Source organism: Gasterosteus aculeatus, chromosome X (assembly GCF_964276395.1).
Source record: "Gasterosteus aculeatus chromosome X, fGasAcu3.hap1.1, whole genome shotgun sequence".
NCBI lineage: Eukaryota > Metazoa > Chordata > Actinopteri > Perciformes > Gasterosteidae > Gasterosteus > Gasterosteus aculeatus.
In genome coordinates this window covers 6,474,370-6,495,593 of record NC_135698.1, presented here as the reverse complement: position 1 = coordinate 6,495,593, position 21,224 = coordinate 6,474,370, and the positions used below count along the sequence as shown (strand labels likewise).

At 43.1% G+C, this 21,224-nt stretch overlaps 2 protein-coding genes across 4 annotated transcripts in view; one reads left to right on the top strand and one right to left on the bottom strand.

The window, feature by feature from the left end:
* cdh13 (cadherin 13, H-cadherin (heart)) overlaps positions 1–21,224 on the bottom strand; it is a 251,006-nt gene that overhangs the window by 202,360 nt on the left and 27,422 nt on the right. The gene's annotated exons all lie outside the window — the stretch shown is intronic.
* LOC144383773 (uncharacterized) lies at positions 10,644–19,078 on the top strand. 3 transcript variants are annotated; one of them, XM_078083030.1, is made up of 4 exons: positions 10,644–11,789; positions 12,017–12,133; positions 12,224–12,275; positions 12,374–19,078. In XM_078083030.1, exon 4 carries the CDS (start codon positions 12,863–12,865, stop codon positions 17,072–17,074), a length of 4,212 nt encoding a protein of 1,403 aa, XP_077939156.1. In that variant the 5' UTR covers positions 10,644–11,789; positions 12,017–12,133; positions 12,224–12,275; positions 12,374–12,862; the 3' UTR covers positions 17,075–19,078. The 3 variants fall into 3 exon arrangements, with proteins under 3 accessions (XP_077939156.1, XP_077939154.1, XP_077939155.1); XM_078083028.1 differs by having other exon boundaries at positions 12,371–19,078; XM_078083029.1 differs by having other exon boundaries at positions 12,000–12,133; positions 12,371–19,078.

Below are 21,224 nucleotides of genomic sequence, written 5' to 3'. Positions count from 1 at the left end.
CTGCCGTCCATGTTTTTAACCGGGACAAACTTTGCCCGAGTGGAAGAATGGAGGGGGGGTGCGGGGTGCTGTATTCAAGATTCATTCAAAACACTTGAAATTCAATTGGTAAATTCCAATCACCAACAGCAAGAAAACGTGATGGAATAAAACACCGACACGACCAGGATGAAAATGTGTAGTAAAGATTCAGAATATTAGACTAGTACATCTAACTCTCTCTGCAACACCAATATAGTAGATATACTAATATACGATATACGATGTGATGGGCTGCATTTACAGAAGTTAGAGGATGCTGATTGGGTAATATTTACAGCTATACAAGGCTGCAGCTCATTATTAACACTAACCCAAACTGCAGGTCCTGGTTTTGTTGCATTAATTGTTGATCTTATTTATTTGATGCAATTAAGTGATACACAGACTGCATGTGGCAGCTCAACTGAAAAAATATAGACTCATTGAAGTTCAGACATTAGTTCCCAGTGACAAGTCCCGCTATTCAAAAGTCAGCAGAGACATAATCCGTTTGTATGGCCGCTGTTTGTCATGTAGACTTATTTGACTTATTCAAAACCATTCTACTAAAAAAAACAATAACAGTGCAGTAACAAGATAATGGAAATAAAAATATATATTGTCCCTCCTGTATGGCTCGGATCAAAGTCAAGTCCTCCTCAAGCAGATCTACCTTACAATAAATATTTTATAACATTATGAATAAGCCTTTTCCTCTTCTCTGCTTTAAAGGACAAACCTATATTTGGGTTTTTCCATTCCATTTTCTGCTCGAACAGTACCAAGACTACCATCTGGTTCTGTATTCATAAATAGTCTATCCTCCCTAGAGGAGGAGAATACAGACTAATAGATGTCTGTCATCTTACATTGAATCAAAACCCAGCCAGACTTAGAATAGTAAAATAATTCAAATAAACTGCCAGAGAAATACAGTGTACCTGAAAAAAAACAAATAGATAAATATATCCACAGTGATTGTCGACATACCATACCCCTTTTGACACCAATCTGAACCACTATCATACTGATGCGGTAACGACGTCTCCTGTAGTAGCTGCATGCGCAGAAGACGGTCAGTTTAGTTACGCTCAGCTGCAGAAAGGGAGCTTCATGCAAAGGCTCATCAATAAATCATAGAGCAGCTCATTTCACAGAGCAACCTCCATGCCTTGCAGGCACTTCCTGCTTTGCGCGAAACAATGCTGCACTGGGGACAACTTGTTAAAATATATAACATCTCCAGAGAGAGAGAGAGAGAGAGAGACGGGGCACTCGCTTTGAATGCATAAGCAGGTGTGTTTGTCAGTGGCGCCCGTGTTCATGAATGTATGCATGCATGTTCACGGATGTAGGTGCGCATTTGTAAATGTGCGTACGAGTATACTCTGTGTTTTGGAGGCAGTGGCGCTCCAGCTTTACTTCCCTGCAGGTTCTAGCCACACACAAATAAAAACAACTAGTCCATGCTACACACAGTGCATCACAACAGCGAAGGGGCCAGATAACGATGCAGGTCCCGTCAAGTTTTGTGCATCGGGATAAGGCGGAGCAGGCGGGCAGATTATCTAGGAACAAGGTGAGCGGCCTGCAGGACGGCAGCGTGCAGCTGCGGGTGAACCGTGTTGGTACTCAGCCCTCCTCTCAACGCAGTCACTGTACCACAGTGCACCTCACAGCTTATTATGTGGCTCTGAAGATAAGACGGGGGACCATTTTGAGTGCGGACGACACATTCCATGCTGCTGCTGCTGCTGCGTTTACGAGAGCTTTTTCTTTTCTTTTTTTTTGGCAAACATCTTGCACGGTGGCCCTTCCAACCAATTTATTTGAGGGGAACTGCCACAGGCTGCGGAGTGTGTCATAGCTGCATAAAATGCCCCACTAATTCCACTTTATTAGCCTCAATCTTACGGATAAATATAGGTTTAGCGAGAAATCACTACAAAAAATACAAGGCGTGTGAATTATGGGTGAATGCCTCTGTTCTGACAGATAGCATTACTCAGTGATGCAGACCACTGAACCATCAATTTGTCCATCTGTTTCGTGCACAGTGCTCCGTCTTCCACACCTCTACGCTCTCTCTTTCGGCTAATCAGCGCCGTCTCCATCAACTTTCTCATTTCTCTTTTGATTTGTCTCTCGTCTCTGCCAAATCACCCAGTCTCTCAGATTCCTGCACGCCATCTTCTATATCTCAATCACGGGGGGCCAAAGTGGGGAATCCTACGCAATATCACACTGCAGTGCACTTCATTAAAGACAAGGGGGACTTGGGTTTGGAGCGACGGGATGGGCATCTTTTTGTGTGTTCTCCCATCATTCCTTCACTCACTTATTAGCTCCAACATTTTCTTTCCCTCTGCTTGTCATCGGTTCCCTGGCGCTGCTGTTGACACGGTTATTGTTTGCGCATCAATGACGTTGCATGTCATGTTTGCTCGCAGCTCAAAGTTGTTTCTTTTCTTTTTCTTTCGCCTGATAAGCGTGAGGTGTGCAACACCTTCTCCGGGATTCGCAGCGGTTGCTGACCCCATTGTGTCTGCCGTCAGTGTTTCATTGCGAATCAAAGCGAGACAGAAGTTGATTGCAGCAAAAAGGCATCGCTTTCCACTTGGAGGGAAACATTGATGAAACTCAAAAGTCCCGGATCTTTGAGGTGCAGGTTCAGCTTACAGTTAATAGGGTACAGCGCTGTGAAAACAGGCTATAAAGTCTTGAGTAATTAATGCTCACTTTATTGCTCCTTTATGTCTAGAAAACTGAAAGATGAAACAATCTGGAAATATAGGAATCAATAATTGCAGATTTCTATTTCATTCCGTAGCCAGCAATATATACAATTTAAAATGTGACACCGTGTTTATGTATGGCTTTGTGAGTGCGAGGATCGATGTCTTTGAAATTAGTCCCGTCTGTGCCTAATACAGTGCTGCGCTCCCCTTTCATCTCCTTTACCCCCTGCCTCTAAGCCCCGCAGCGACCCAGCTTGGCGGCGCCAGCGCTCTCGTTAATCACACAGTGTCGGGCCTTTAATAAGTCCTTGACGGGGGCTTCGCCATGAACGACACTCTTTATCAAAGGTTTACACTGCTAGTGTGTCCAGGGGAATGATTGATCCCACTAGGCTCAGGTCCGCCCTTCATGCCGGCTGACGGAGCAACGCTCACACCGCCGTCGGTGGACAGCGATGGCAGAGGTGCACGGACTTGCGTGGGCGTGTGTGTGTGTGTGAGAGACTCGGGCCTCCGTGTGAGGTGTGAGTGTGTGTGTGTGTGTGTGTGTGTGTGTGTGTCAGGCTGTCTGGCCTGGGTGATGGATACTTCGGATGGTTCCATTTCTCTCCCTTCCAACCATAAGTGAACCTGCATCTACCAAAGTAAAAGAGTGCCATTATGGATGCCGTGATAGAAGGATGGTTTAACCTTGCCTGCCTCGGGCTGGAAAGGAAGCGGCCAATGCACTTAACAAATGAAGTAATATCAGCAGCAATCGGTTGGCCTTGTCATTTTAGTTGTGGACATTACACTGTAGCCTATGTGACGTATTAGCAGAGCTCAGCTGGCCTTGTCATATGGAAGACTGGGATCGCAAAAGGATTCGATGAATCGAAGATCCATCACATCCAAATATGAAACAAAATGAGACCTCAATTATTCTGAGATGAAAAGGTGTTTGCTTTACCAATTCAATGGTGACGGAAGATACACATATTCCAAAAAATAGTCCACATGAGAGAGATGCTGAGTTCATGCAAATACCAAAACCGCCTAAAATCTTAGGCAGGGGTCTGAAACTCCGGCCCACCGGGGGGCTACCAACTTTGGCGTACCCCCCGTTGACCGTACCGTTCGCCGGTCGGACGCGCTGCCACCCCCCCCCCGTCAACCGTAATGTTCTGGTCCGTGTTCGGTCGAAGTGGGCTGCATCTGACCCGCACCTGATTTGAGTTTGAGACCCCTGGTCTTACGTATCAGTGTGTTCTGTATCCCTATATTTAGAAAAATAATTTGATTACGTAGGCATTTAGATTAAGAGAGGATGACCCTAATAAAGAAGCCAAGGAGAACATCTTGGAATTCTAATTGGGATTTCACTGTTGGGTCCAATAAAAACAAACTTTTTACACTAGAATGTCTCCAATCATTTGCACAAATAGACGTAATTATTATAAAATCAAGACCCCTAATGAATTGTATTTGCTTTCTTGAAAAAAATGTTTAAAGTGCATTCCTTTGAAATGTTAAGTACCTGGGGTGACCTTCGTTATGATTGGGTAAGAACGAAGCCAAACCAAAACTCAAAAAGTAGATTCAAGGCAATAGTCATTTGATTACTTTTGCTCCAAACAATATTGAAACCCTCAAAAAATAAATAAAAATCAGCCCCAGGGAATATTTGAGACGTTGAGTAACAAATCGTGCCTCCTCTTGCATTATTCAATGGAAAAGAAAAATCACACAATGGTTGATGATCAGTGCCCAATCGTGCTGGCAGACCTGCTTTGCAAGTTCTGAATAAAATCAAAACAGGGCAAATTGAAAGAGGCCGTGGGGCAACGTAAAGATTAGACTTACTGTGAGCTCCAACAATCAAACTTTTCTCTTCACGTCTCTTTCCTACGCACAAAACCACACACCCCCTCTGCCAGGAGGTTGGAATGGGAGACAAACGGCGTGATTGAGGGGGAGGGACATTGAACACACGTGTAATGGTTCAATATTTAAATGCTGTGAGGCAGTTTTTCCTCCCTCAAGAAAACACTCAAGGAACAAAAGGCCACGCAAATTGTTCCCCCACACCTTTTAGTCTCTAACAATAGAGAACCACGGCACTTTTGTTGTCCAACGCAGGAAACAAACCCTAACAAACATGCTGAATCTACCGAGACTAAAACCCCACTACTGATCACCGCTGAACTCACACAATTATCACAGGTTATGATGAGGACAAGAAGAGAGAACAGCTACCAAGCCAAATGTCAGACATCCGTTCAGCTTCCTTAAGCTTTTGGTTATGTAGCGTCACATCGTAACGCGGAAGTGGTCTTTTTTTGGAGAAAAATAAACGCGCGGAAAATGTCTTGGCAACGGCAACAAAACTTCTTTTGAGAAATTCTGCCTAGGGGGACGGAAGCACAAGGACACACATTCATGTCTGAAGCCGCGCATAAGCAGCCGTTGAAGAATCTTGTCCAATAACAGTGCGCTACAAATGTCTGCCAGACAACTGTATTTGGCAGACATAATCCTGCATTTGTGCATGCAGGTTAAGTGAAAGTAAATGTTTTAATTGCCTTTCAATTTTATATGATATATAAAAAAGTTAAAGATCGTGTACGCCGTAAACCGCAGTTACAATAATTGGCTTTTAAAAAATGGTGAATTGAATTAGGAAATGTACATCTTAGCAAATACATATTGAAAAACCTGTACATCTTCATTGTGTTTCACATGTATGGGCTTGGTACAATATTCTGTGTGCACTTCACCTTTCTCAGTTGCTTTTGTGCTGGTGTTCACTGATCATTTGCTTTATAACTAAAACAATTCACTGTGGAAAGATGGTGAGAAATGTAGTATTCACCTGCACGTTCCACTAAAGGCAATAAAAAGTAAAAAAGGCAGAGTTTTTGAAAAACATCCAGGAGCGTTTAGTACCTTTTGGGTTTACTTGGATTCGTAAAACAAATGCAAAACCTTCAGAAAACCACGCAATGGCACATATTCAACTTCAAATTGTAACTTTAGACCTGGAAATCCAGCAGTTAAGCCCAAACCTCTGCTGCACAAAAATTCCTTACTGAATTACACGGCCAGACGACACCAATCATCCTGTCCCCCTTTTGCTGAGCGAACATTTTACACATACTATATTTATGGTAATAAGCAGCTAGAAACAGATGTTTTGAATGTTTTTCTTCACCACCATTAACTCTAGGACTTGTCAACCCCGTCACCCTCATCGACTAAGAGCCCCCCCTTTTTTTTTGACAGCACCTACGGAAGCAGATAGCAAGAGCTAATTCAAGGCCTTGGGCACCATCGACAGAGATCAATACCCACCTGTCACACGGTTTCAGTAAAAAAAAGATGGATGCGAATGGCGGTTTCTCGTTAGCGATAAAACAGCTTGTTGGCCAAAGCAGTGCTCCCTGTTCACGCTGTTAATCTAAAGGTTTGACCCACCAGTTAGCCCATGCATGTGGCTGGTAATGGAGGGTCCCGAGATCCAGGCACGTCAAACGCCGATCGTCCCGGAGCACGTGCAGCCACGTGTCATGATGTACGAACCTTGATGTACGAGCCACTTTCTCTCGCTTTAATGCATTTAAATGGATGCTGCGAGTCCGGCTGGACCCGGCCCAATTTCAAAAACCTAGCGGTAACGGCTCAATCTCATCCACTGCCCTGGTGGACGGAGCGTGTACATAGGAAATGAAATTGAAAATCCATCAGGCACACCGACAAGTTAACACACAGGCGCGTGGAAACTCACATGCAAGGCTTTTCTAACTCTCTCTGGCTGGAACGCACACACACACACACGCACTTCAAAGCGATATAATAACCGATGTGTGATGAGCTGCTGCATGATGTAGAAAGCTAATCCAAGCAAATAAAAAATAGATCGTAGAGTAATTACTTGAGTAATTGAACAACAGTCAAAGAATCGTGTGAGTGAAAGAGCTTGGGACTGCGAGTGTGAAGGTATTTTATCCTTGACTATAATTAAAATCTGCCTTTTTCTTCCTGTAGACTCCTCAAAGCAGTAGCACTTGAAATCAGAAAGACAGCCTTACTCATTTAAAAGTAAGGCTTTCAAAAGAATTCTGACAATACCTTTACCATTTTATGAAAATGACCACTGAGCCACTGATATTCATTGAAATCTAAAGTAAAGTGTGTGCTGTCATTAATATTATACATACACACGTGTTCTGAAACATTATGAATCGAAGGCAATGCCGTTTTGTGTCATAGCCTATTCTTATACTGGGCTGTGGGTCTTAAAGACATGTATAATATTTCACAAAAACCCATAGACCGGTCCAATCATGCAAACACAAACAATTACAAACATCTGATTTGTAATTCACAGAATTTCCGTGTCCCAGCAGCAAAAACTCAACAACTGCAGCCTGGCCTACGACCTCCCACAAAGCCTCCCACAAAGGCTGAAACATGAATCAGCAACAATAACTCTGACGAGACTCCAACCTAAATATATTTTTCATTAAAAACTCACATTTCTTGTCTGATAACAAACAACAGAGTGCACCTGCTGCCCAGATATGGGTCTGCAATAGTGCGCGTATGTATGTGTGTGTATCTGTCTTTGTATGTATGTCAGATGTCGGCTTCCATTAAAAGAGCAGAAACATTTTAGAACCCGTCTTGTCCTGACAACACCAGCCTGGGGCACAGTATCTCCACAATAAATTTGGAGGAGAGAGAGACAGAGAGTGAGACAGAGAGACAGCACGGACATGTTGGTTTGGCTCACGGTCACAGATGGAATGTCAGCAGAGCGCGCAACCAGCGAGACGTGCGTCTTTCCACCAGAGAGATTCTGTGAACGTTTCAATGGTTGGTCGACCCTGCATCTGTAACAAAGTCCTTTCTGTTGTCGTGCACTGCTTGGAGGGTGAGGTTAGGACTAAAGTCCCAAATAAAAATGCCTTTTTATAAGCAACAAGCATGCACGATGAAACTCAATTCATTCAGTTATGCTCCGCAGTTCTACTTCACATTGTCATTTTTTATTCGCCGTGTAAACCACAACTTTTAAATCTTCGACATGCAATGGACAATATATTGACATATGGATCATTTCTAGGTAAGCTGATTCATGTGGACATTATTCTACCAGTTTAAGCAGTATGGAACCAGTAATGGTTCATAATGCTGGGTTTCAATGCAGAATATGGTCCCTGACCTTGATTTTAGTACCAGGGAAGTAAAATCCCACCGCAGCCTTAAGAGTCAAGATATATATTACAGAGGAAAACACGTGTTCCTAAAGGACAAAACTCTGAAGGTGGTCATAAATCTGTTCTGTGTCTTCGCGCAATGCTTCACAATAGCAACGACTGTACTCGCATTACATTTGTAAGGTCGGCTGGAGATAACAGACTTCTTCACAGAAGACATTTCGACACGTCATGGCAGAAGGAGCCAGGACGCAATTAAGAACTTTAGCAACGGCTAATCTCCCTTTCTCCCCCTTTCTCCCCCTCTCGGTTTGAGGGGTTCTGGGATGGCGATTGCTGGCATGGTTTTCTGCGCCCACAGAGCCGTCGTTGATGTTATTAGAAACACCTATGCTCCTCCTGCTGCACTCCTCTCTAAATCCTAACCCCCGACAAACCCTTTGTTTAAGGTTGGTTCATACACCTGTTAACATTTCACATTGTGTTCCATGCACTCACTTTCAGCATTCGCCTCGTAAACAAATACAAGATCAATTGTCTCCTCTGTCATTAGCAAAGAGCAGTGCACGGGACATTTAGCCAGAAAACAGCTTTTTTTTTTTTTTTTTTTCAACTGAAGACAATTTGCCACAATGGGAGTCGGAAGAGGCGTAAAAAAAAATGAGATGAATCATTGTTGAAAGGCATTAAACACCTTTGGTTGCTGGTCTTTGTGTGATCTGGCTCGCTGTCACTGCTGGCTGAGACATTTGAATGGAGGAGAACACAGTCGTAGGTGATGCTATTAGTAACACCTGCGCGGTTCCTACTGCAGTAATGTAAAGACAGAGGGGAAAATTGACAATCACCTCATAGGCAGCTTGTACATTCACTCACGCACCTTCCTGTTAAACCATAGAAAGCTGCCAGTTTTTGAAGCGTAATAATATTGCTCAGGATGTTGGCGTTTTTTTCAGACTTTTGGGTGTTTATTTTCGCCTCTCCTCACATCACATTCCACAGCACCAAACTGGCTGCTGCAGTGTACGGGACCCTTTTGTCATGCTGGGAATTACTTTCTTCTGTGGCTGCAAGCAGAAGACTCCTGGAGCTCGATCTGTCCTTGCTGAACTCAGGAGGGAGGGAAGTTTTTAGTCAGTAGCTTGGCCTTAAGGCCATAAACTACCCATAATGCAACACTGAATGAAAGTAACCGGCTCACTCTGGCTCTAATGTTACAATGACTAACAATATGAAATGAATATGTTAATTTTTAATTAATTAAGCATAGGAATTACATTTTCCGGTGTTACTATTGAGTGAAGACGTTTGCTGGCCCTCGACCAGCCGTGACCTCGAACAAGGATACCGATCAATTCTAAAAGTTACAGATAATCAACTTCTGCATCGGCACATATGTACTGAGGAGGTTTACTGATATGTATACACTGTATGTACAATTTGTATTATATATTCTGGCCACTATCGTACCACAAAAAAGGCACACTTGAGCACATTTTTTCTGACCAAAGTTAGCCAGGATAGCTGACTTGAGGTTAACATGTTGTATTGATTCAGCATTGTGCAATTGTATTGAATTGACTTCTTATTCACACTCATTTCAGCAGCCCCTCGCCACACCACAACCTGTTCCCTTCATCTGGCTGCCTGTCCGTTAACACGTTAGAGCAGCTTCATTGCCTGCGATTTACAGAAAAAACAATCAGGGAAAATCATCTTTTGGCATTATATTGACTGTGTTGTGGAAAATGTGGGAAAAACTGTGACGTGCAAAGTTATTATGGTACTGGCTTTTATTAGTGGATTGTTACTATTAATTGTTATTATTAATTATAAATGAGTATCAGCTTCTGAACCTTTTATTTCTAAAATGAATAAGAACGCAACTATGATGAAATAAAATGAAACTTTTTGTAAATTATTAAAAGCAAACAAGCAGTAAAAAAGACGACTGACAGTAACGGGAACGCTATCTGTGTTGACACCACACGCTTTAAGAGGGCATCACGTTGTCCCTTATAACATTTATAACATTTAAGAACACAATGTTGTTGTTTTTTTAAATGATAATATCATTTTTTATGAGATGTACAGATATGGACTCAGGCAGCGTAAATCTGTTGACATGGGAGTTAAAATGAAAAGAAAGAGGTTGCACCATGCAGGTGTGCTTTTTTCACGGACCATTAGCCTATTGGCTGAATGACCGACGGTCTTTGCCAAGTGACAAACTGATTGGTCTAATGGTGGCAGGAGGATTTTCATGTTACCCATTGTGAGATAAAATTGTGTGATAGAAATGTGCACAAAGTTCGAAAATAAGCAAAAAGCTAAAGAATTCCTAAAAGAATACACATTTGTCACAATAACATTAAGACACAAAAATACTAAAGACTTCAGAGTTTAAGATGCATTAGGTTACTATAAATATATTTTGAAATACAAAGTAAAGCACTGTTATTTACTGTAAAAAAAAAAGTGTATGTCCTCGCAATATGTCATCTGCGGTTTTAAATTCTAGATCTAACACAAGTACAACAGTAGTATATAGCCTCTACTTTTGCGCGTGCATGTGACCTTTGACCTCAGTCACATGCCAGAGGGCGTGCAAGAGGGAACTTTTGGGGGGTAGGAGGGGTGGGGGGGTGGGCATGTGACCGCCGCCATTTTGACCGGAAAAATGCGTCATTGAACTTTTGGGGGGTAGGAGGGGTGTGGGGTGGGCATGTGACCGCCGCCATTTTGAAGTCATGCCCCGGAAATGCGTCATTTTACGAATGGATACGTAAACCATTTTTGACGATGATGTGCTTGGTTTTGATTGGAAATTTGCCATATCAGTGGGTGTTTTATGCGATGGGCGTTAGTTTTGACCGGAAACACGGGACTGTAGGAGGGGTTTCATCATATATATAGATGTGTTATTTGGCGCCTCGATCGAACTTTCCTTTTGGAATGGTTCACGCTCCAGGATTCTTAGTGAAACAGCAGAGGCCTATCCCAGTGTGGTCCCAGTGGCGTCTTCTTCTTCTTCTATTCAAAGGTATGAGAGGCCCCGCCACAAACCAGTGAGACATTGGTTCTTCTGTTCAGATTCACCAATATCAGCTTAATGCATGAACTAGGGGGCTATCTTCTTAGCCAATAGAACACAATTTGTAACCTAACAGAGGAAAGCCCTCAGCAAAACATACATCTTAAGGTTTAACGAGGAGCACATATGCCGACTTAGTGTAGCATTATGTGACACAGTACACAAGCCGGGGGCCAACCCCCAAACGTCTTCTTTTGCTTCTCTTCAATTGTATGAGAGGTCCCACCACAAACCAGTGAGACACTGGTGCTTCTGTTCAGATTCAAAAATAACAGCTTAATGCATGAACTAGGGGGCTATCTTCTTCTTAGCCAACAGGACACACATTGTAACCTAACAGAGGAAAAACCCCTCAGCAAAACATACAGTTTTAACGAGGAACAAGCGTGTCGACTTAGGGTCGCATAATGTACGCAGCACCCAAACGGTGCTAAACCCTAAATAGCTTGAGAGCCCCACAGGGATGGAGAAAAACAGAGTCCTTATGTGGTAAACAGTGAGCAGTTTGTTTAGTTTTAAGCAACATATGAACCCTCACCCCCACTGAGACCCTGGCGTGTGAAAAAACAGGGTCCTTAGTTGGTAATGATGTTGCATTCGGGGGGTATGGGTCTCCTATATAGATACAGCCACGGTTCCCTTCTTGACACCCTGGCAGACTGGTGCATCCTCACATTTAAGACATTTCCAGTGAGAGCCAGATGTACTACAAGGGGGGAGCAATGGACCAGATATGTGGTAAGTACTTATTTCATTGTCAAATATATATATATATATATATATATATATATATATATATATATATATATATATACACACACACACACACACACACACACACATACATTGGTATAAATTAAAAAAATTAAAAATAGAAAGCTTTAAAGATTGTACTATGTCGAGTGATTCATATTTGTTTTTATATATTTATATATTTTTTTTTAATAGGTATTTATACCTTTTAGAAATAGATGACAGCGCGCATCCTATACATGGGAGTCTTGAAAAACTGGAAAAGGAGATTGCTGCACTCAGTTGTCTACCAACAACGACTACGTGCCCCAACCAGGGAGCTGGCACAGGTAGGGAAAATGACAGTATGATATAAGCTTTCTATATATTTATTATTTGACGAATCATTCAAATGATTTTATAATTCTATGCTCCCCCAGTGAAAAAAAAAAAAGTACATACGGGTGTCCAGTCTGAGAGACCTTCTACAAGGTATGTGACATCATCCATATATATATATATATATATATATATATATATATAGACATTTGTTTTATAACATGTTTTGACCATGTATGCTTGTACAGCAGGGTGCAGATTGACCGGTCTACACCAACAAAGGACACATGGTACTATCCAGAATGTTTGACTGACGAGGAAATGCTGCAGGCGGTCTGTGACTATGAAGAAGAGAGTACTACAATAGGAGCAACATCGGCAGAGTGTGTAACCCCATTTCAACAAAACAGAGCAGGTATACCCACAGAACCCACGGTGGTGATTGTGCACCCGAGGGACACAGCTAACCCCTTATATGTAGAGTTGATAAATGAAATCAGTGAACTGCGGCGTTCCAACACCGCATTAAAAGAGATAGTAACCGATCTATGTAAGAAACAAGAGGAGGCTAGACAAACACAGGACGCCAACGGCTGTTCCATAAAACAATACCTGATAGCTCAGAATGCATCCAGTGAAGCTATCATAGCTCTACTTACAAATAAATTTTATCCAAGGTGATCTACTAGGCATGGTGTCTATAAGGGGGGGTGTCTAAATAAACAATACAGACGTGTAGTATGCCTCCCCCCAGAAAAGTTTTGAAGAGGGGCACGGGTGATATACATCGATCAGGGGATAACCATAATAATAATGATGATGGGTATAGGGTCCTGTTACAGAATACAGAGAAACAGCTTAAAAGCCTACGTGCACTGGTGGAGAGATCGCGCGTTGATGCTGCTGCTGCTGCTGCTGCTGCTGTTGCATACCCTGCCGAAGCTTTTCATGATGTTGACAGAATTCATTATACGGAACAACATTCATCGTATCTAGATAGCGGCTATGCAGACTTGGTCAGTGTCCTAGACCCAGGGTTTAATACCACAGGCGCAAATAGCCACGTGTTGGATCATGCAGACGGCCCACTTGTGTACACAGACAATGATGCAGGGGCTGGGGGGTGTGTGTTGGCAGAAATATGTGACGACCGGCTGAATCAGATGGGGGCAAATGGAGATGTGGAGCATGAACAGGGTGTTGGGGGGCCTGCTGAGGGTCATGAGGGAGGGTCATGGGAGCAGGCCCGAACAGAAGGGGGGCATGATGATACACTAACAGGAGGAGGGGAGATAATGAGGGGGGGTGAGACCTCCTCAGGCATAGAGGGAAGGACAGTCACCATGAGAGAGATGCCTTCATTCAATGCATTTGAGCTTAGACAAGGGGTTGATTTCAGAAACGTGGATCTTACTGACCTCGAGCAAATCCCCTACATGGTCAGAGAAATAGTGGCGGGTGTAATTGATAGAGCTGTAGAGGCCTCTCCGGCTGGTAGTGTGCTGAACGTTTTGTTACGGGGACCTTCATTGGCTAGTGACATACAAGCTGTTCTACGCGTAAACGAGTCGTACAACTCTGACTTGTTTATGGAGCAAATTGCACAAGTGATACAGAGCAATGATGAGACTATAACGGATGATGAATTGGAATTAGTGATCACCGTAGCTAAAAACAGAAACGGTGGGGGTTATCTAAAATTAGCAAATGTCCCATATGATGTGATATTATCAAAGAAGGGTCGGTTTCTGCACACCCCTGACAATACTGATAATAACCTGTGCTTTTCGCTCTGTTTAGCACATTTTAATCATCCAGACATGTCCCTGCAAGATAAAGTGAGATTTGCAACTCAACTACATAGATCGTTGGGTTTTGGACCAATGCACAAGGTCTCATTCTCCGATGTAGATGCTTTCGAAAGACATCTGGGTGTGAAAATCATAATCTTCCACCATGCAGCAGCAGGTCGTAAACGACTTCAGTGTTTCCAAACCCACGATGCGCCTCATCCCCGGACAGTCTGGTTATATCTACACAATGACCATTATCACCTGATTGAAAACCAGCAAGGCTTTTTTGGGGCAAAACAAGTATGTCAGTATTGCTACCAAGCCTATGAACATCGATTATACCACAGCTGTGAACAGCTGTGTAATGTGTGTTTTACATTAGAGTGTCGTACACAGCTGGGTAAAACACAGAAATGCGGTGATTGTAAACGCATATGTAAGTCGAAATATTGTTTTGATCAGCACAAGCGGCCAGAAAGCGTCCATGCCCTCATCCCCTGTGATGCTATGAAATACTGTGAGGCATGTGGAAAAACATACAAAGCAGGACAAAAAGCGCACAAATGCGCGCCAAAAGTCTGCGTCCACTGTGGTGAGCAACAGTTGGAGAGCAATGATAAACATGAGTGTTTTATTCAGCCTCTTGAAAAGAAAGAGCCGCAAACAACCTACATATTATTTGACTTTGAGACAAGGTTTCATAACGGAAAACACGAGGCAAATTATGTATGTGCTATGGATTTAGAGGGAAAAAAGTTTTGTTTCAGTACTTTGAATTGTGTGGACACCTTTGTGAAGTATTACAGAAGACCTAGATACAAAGGCTACACGTTTATCGCCCACAACGCATCCGGCTTTGACAACTATATTCTGTTGGAATATTTTGTCAAACAAAAGATCACTCCGCAAGTCACCATGAGAGGGAGTCGGGTGATACTGATGTATGACAGGTCATACCGGCAGAGATGGATTGACTCATTCAGTTTCCTTCCCATGCGATTGTCAAAAACCCCCGCTGCCCTAGGGTTCAGTGATGTCGAGAAAGGCTATTTTCCCCACAAGTTCAACACCCGGGAGCATGAGTATTATGTCGGTAAATATCCTGATCCGTCCTACTACGGCTTTGACGATATGAGTGATAGCGATAAAGCGAGATTCATGGAATGGTATAATACCGTTTCAGGAGGAACATTTGACTTCCAAAAAGAAATCGGACGCTACTGTGTTAACGATGTAGAAGTGTTGCGAAAAGCCTGCAGCATCTATCGTGAGACATTCATAGAGTGCACGGAACTTGACCCCTTCTCATTTACCACCCTAGCATCGAGCTGCATGGGGGTGTTCAAAACCCTGTTTCTCCCAAAGGACACAGTTGCTCTAACGTTTGAGGGGGCATACACTGCTCAGAATAAGACGTATTCTGATGTATCGATGCAATGGCTTGAATATGTGGCCCTCACAGAGAATATTGAGATTAAACATGCTCTCAATCACGGTGAACAGCTTTTTGAGCCGTTCTATGTGGATGGCTATAACTCTGTAACAAACACTTGCTATGAATTTGCGGGATGTTTTTTCCACGGATGTGTCAAATGCCACGTCCAGAGCGACATGAACCCTGTTACAAAAATCACCTACGGTAGACAATACAGGGTGTTCATGGACAAAATATATTCTCTACAAAAACAACACGGGCTGCGAGTTGTAGTGATGTGGGAGTGTGTGTGGTCGTCGTTAAAACGGACGAGCGGGGCTGTACAGGCTTTTATGGTTACTTACAAAAAGCGTGAGCGTCTAGAGCCTAGAAAGGCCCTCTTTGGGGGACGTACAAACGCTATGAAGCTGTACCACAAGATCGGTGCTGATGAAAAAATCAGGTACTACGACTTCACCAGTCTTTATCCGACGGTTCAGGCTAAAAAGCAGTATCCAGTTGGACATCCTCAGGTTATCCTGAAGGATTTTGAGTCTATTGACAAGTATTTTGGACTCATAAAGTGCACAGTGCTACCGCCCAGAGGGCTGTTTCACCCGGTCCTACCATACAGATGTCATGACAAACTCATGTTCCCATTGTGTGGCAAATGTGCTGAGGATTTGAATCAGAGTGGCGAGTGCACTCACGGAGACAGAGACAGACTGCTGGAGGGGGTCTGGGTGTCAATTGAACTGCAGAAGGCTGTGGAAAAGGGATACAGGCTTGTGTCCATTGATGAAGTTTGGCATTTCCCCAACAAAACAGACACATTGTTCAGCGGGTATGTGAAGACATTCATGAAGTGTAAACAGGAAGCGTCAGGCTACCCTGGCCATGTTAAAACCCCCGACGACAAGGAGAAATATGTCAAAGACTATTTTGAAAAGGAAGGCATTCAATTAAACCCTGACAAAATCAGGGTCAACAAAGCCATGAGAAGCTGCAACAAACTCCTCCTAAACTCTTTGTGGGGCCGTTTTAGTATGCGCAATAATATGCCTGCATGCGAGCTGATCACAGATCCGGCTCGGTTCACACAATTGATGTTTAGTGACCACTTTGATGTGCGACAATTCTGTTTTATCTCAGATGACGTGGCTTTGGTACAGTGGCGACATGCAGACGCCCGCGGTTCCCGTATAAAAGACGTAAACGTCTTTATAGGAGCCCTGACAACTGCCCATGCCAGATTGATGCTCTACGACTTGTTAGACAAACTGCAGGAGAGGGTCTTGTACTGTGACACAGACAGCATTGTCTTTACATCGAGAGGGAGCGACTGGGTGCCGCCCCTGGGGGCATATCTTGGTGACCTGACTGATGAGTTAAACAGCGGAGACATATGCGGGCTGCCTAGTGAAGACTACATCACAGAGTTTGTATCAGGAGGACCCAAATGCTATGCCTATAACACGGTACAGGGTAAAACAGCTGTCAAATGTAAAGGCGTCACATTAAACGCTAGAAACGCCTCCGTCGTCACCCCCCAGTCACTGATTGGCCTCGTACAGGCTTATGTAACCAATCACAACACACACACTTTGACCACAGTGTCTGAAACTATCAGGCGTGATAAAAAGAAGTTCCATCTTAAAAACGAGACAGTTTTTAAGCAAGTCAGAGTGGTGTACAATAAGCGGAGGGTGTTGTCTGACTATACGACCCTTCCTTATGGATACTAACAGCGATCAGGGATTTGATGCACGACTACAACACCCCTTTAGTTTGGTAGTGAGTGGGCCTTCAAACTGTGGAAAGACTTTTTTTGTCAAGGATATTATTGCAAATGCTGAGAGGGTTATTTCACATCGTATTGACAATGTCGTCTACATTTATTCATGCTGGCAGCCTTTATATGATCAACTGCTTAAAACCAGAGACATTAACTTTGTAGAGGGCTTACCAGAGTCTCTGTGCGATGATGTTTTACTACCTCCTGCCAAAAACAATCTACTCATTATAGACGATTTAATGAATGATGCCGGGAATAATATAGAAGTTCAAAATGTTTTTACCAAATATGTACATCATAGAAATCTCAGCTGTATATATTTAGTACAAAATTTATTTATTCAGGGTAAATCTAGTCGCACTATTAGTTTAAACACCAACTATCTCATTCTGTTTAAAAACCCTAGGGATAAATATCAAATCACACTACTGGCCAGACAGATGTTTCCGGGTAATACTAAATATTTTTTAGAGGCCTTTAACGATGCGACCCAACAATCATATGGCTATCTTCTCATAGATTATAAAGCGTTGACCCCCGAACATTTAAGACTCAGAACGGCTTTGCTATCGGACCAACAGGTTGTGTATATCCCCAAAAAAACAAACAGGCGTTAATAACGCTAAAATGTCATCACGCATGCAGAGGAATTTGTCATTGTTGGAGTTGATATATAAATCTACGCCTCGTGTGCGACGTGTCATTGTTAATAACGCCAGCACGGATTTTATCGACTCTCTGTGTGAGATCGCACTCAATGTATTGAGAGGTAACATTCCTTTGACCGACAAACAATTCGCCCTCTTAAAGAAGAAGAAGAAGATTATCCGGCTGGTGGCGGATAAAAAAGTTAAACGGACCAAGAAGAAAAAGACCCTCAACCAGTCGGGGGGCTTTTTATTACCGTTATTAGGGGCTGCTATTCCGTTTATAATTAGTCTTGTCAATAGGAGGGGCTAAAAATGGAGCACACCCAAAAAATGTTTCTGGTCCCCCAGCATCAGCTTGGCCTGGTAAAGCAGCAGCCTCATTATAAGCAGCAGGATCAACGAGAGTCTATAAGACAGGCGGTGCAAAATGAGCTTGATAGAGCTATGATTGACGTGTTGAATCAACCTGATACAGACATGTACGAAAAAGCCAAAAAATATTCCGTTATTTTACAAAGATACTTGGCTGTGGTGAGACAGGGAGAGCGTGAGAAGGGGGCGTTGCCTTTACCACTACCCTCCGGTGAAAGTGACACGGGCTCAAATCCTGTCGTTTCAGCAGATGACGTACCAGGAAAAGATGTGATTTTAGGCAATGTGATCAGGCACATACCTAAAAAAAGTAAAAAACATGCCGAATATATTTTGGATGCTTTGAACCACGCAAAAAACGACATATCCTGGACAGACCGAGGGGAGATCGTTGTCAACAATCAAACGATCAAAGGCACCCATCTGTATGATCTGGTGAAAAGTGTCACGTCCTCGTATAATGTTTTAGACGAATCTAGACCTATCGGTTGGAAGATATTTTTAAAAACGCTAGCTGATTTAAATATCCCCCTATCCGCTATCCCCAACACGCAGGTTAGGAGGTCTATTGCTGAATATAAGGGTGGTGATGCAGTTTATGACGGGGGTTTTAATGTTTCGGGGTCATTCAAAACAAAAACTAGGACCAGCCGATCTATAGACAGCACCCCCTTTAAGACACCTAAATCCCTAAAGACCAAATTTTTTAGGAGTGATGATTCGTGGGAAGATTTTTAAGATTTGTTTGGCTATTACTGTGTGACACATGTCTTTTTTATTTTTAAGCTTGTACTGGATGCATATTATTTTTATTTTATTTTGTATTATTATTATTTTGTTTTTAACTTTACACAAGTGTTTGTAATGCTTTTGTATTATCTGTTAGTCTGTTCTTTGTGGATGGAAAATAAAATTGGTGTTCACTGCTGAAAGTTGTCTTTATATATTTTATTCATAAAACGTCACAGGATAGTTTATCATTAGATCACACATTGTACACACGTAAAAGCATCCTCACAACACCCTGAGGGTTGGATTTTGTTAACAAAACGACAGACCATCGCATCATTATTGACTAGATTAGGTCCGTACAAAGTTAAAACTCGTGAATAAGACCAGCCTTTTTGTATATAACAGAAAAAACACACAATGTTGGCCACAGGTTGTAGTAAAATTATTTTGAACCTGTTTCCTAGAATAAGACATAGTCGTACAGTTATAATTGAGAAAATTAACTATTTCTTTTGGAAACTGTTCATAATCAGGAGGGTTTCCAAAACTGTCAAAGAAAAAGCCATGCTTGTATTTTGTGATATAAATCGCCAACCAATGCTCTCCGGGGCTGCTGGACGGGTGCGTATTTACAATAGTCATCACCGGATACTTGCGCAAAGCCTTCATAGGCAGCTGGTCACACGCTAACACGCCCATAAAATCGACCCCCCTAACAACCCGTTTTCGAACAATACTCGTCAACTCTATGGTGTTCATGGTGTTTAAAAGTTATCCACCAAGACTTGTCGTTGGTTTGATATCTCGATAACGGAGTCAAAAACAGAATAACATATGATATTTATGGTACGAGGAAGGGCCGTTCTGAAGCGGACCTCCAGGCGCACATTCCCCGTCTTGATTAGTGACACGTTCCCCGACTGCCCGTCGTCAGGCTCCAGATTAAAACAGAACAGCGAGTAACCGTGACCAAAGTCACTCCGTGTTACAGCCAGCGATCTGTCTTTTAAATGTCGACCTGTTGTTTGAATCAGGTGGTAATATTCTCTCACGTACTGGCCGCTCTGGAAGAGTGGCTGTAGCGGTCTCGCTGGATATGCGTGGCCATCAGCGTAAATGCTTAAAAACTCGGTGTCATAGTGTTGGAAATTAAAGGGATTCCGTGTATAACTACCCGTGTATCCTTCGTTGTCAACAAACCCTAAAACAATAAACTTAGGGATCTGGCCCATGAATAGATTCTCCTGGTTGCAGACTCGGGTCCCCGCCGGAATGGAGAATGTTTTCAGCGCTACTCTGTCGATGGCATACTTGGCGTTTGTGTGTTGAAGAGCCCTGCTGTGCGCCAGTCGGACCGTCGGAGCTACGGAGACCTTTTTTACAAATACACTAGCGGCGACTATCTTGACCTTGTATTGAGCCGCTGCAGCCGTCATCAGCGAGAATTCGTCTTTTGACCGTATAAATTTCAAGGAAATATCAACGCCGTTAAGCAACAACTTCTCTTGAAAAAACAAATCGGCATGTATTGGTACAATTAACTCCACTATACGGCTTTCAACGGTGTGTCCTCCTCGCGCGGCCAGCCCCTCGTTGTCCCCTTTAATAGACGTCTCGTCCATATGCTGCGCGGTGTCTTTACTAAACAGAGCTGTACTAAACTGCGTCTCCAGGGTGTCTTTCCCGTAATTAAGCAAACATTCGATTATGCCTCGGTATGGGTAGGTGTTTGAAGATTGTGAAATGAGCCTGTCCCCTAGCATGATATCAACCTGGGAGAATAAGGTACATCCAGGGTAATTTATGAAGCCGACATCAGCATCGGCTGCTAAATTGGACCCATCCGCATTAGTTATCTTTACACGCATATACAGAAAGGTATCGTTCAGATCCAGGTAATCTTCACCGCTGGCCGAAATATGAAACTCCAAAGGGCCTCTGTCTGTAATGGATGAGACTGGCGGGATCTCGATGAAGGAATATTTCTCTATGGACGTTTGTGTATAAGGAACAGTAAAGAGATCCAGTTCAGACTTTACACACTCCGCCGACTGATTATGGATGAGCGCCATAGTTTCTACCTCTAAAATATGTCTTTAGCCAAAATCCGGGCGCGTTTTATCTGAGAACCTCTTCGGGCTGTGCCAGATTTCTTTTTGACTCCCGCCTTGTTCCTACCATCCCTTTTACATTTTTTGGTCCCTGGCCCCGCACCGCCCCTGCCTGTGGGGGGTCTTTTCAAAGCCCTGCGGGTGTGTATTAGCATGCCGTGACCCTGCTGCTGCTCTGGTTGTTGTTGAGCCCCAGAGAACGGTCCTTTGGCTATATTTGATACAACGTCTCCGA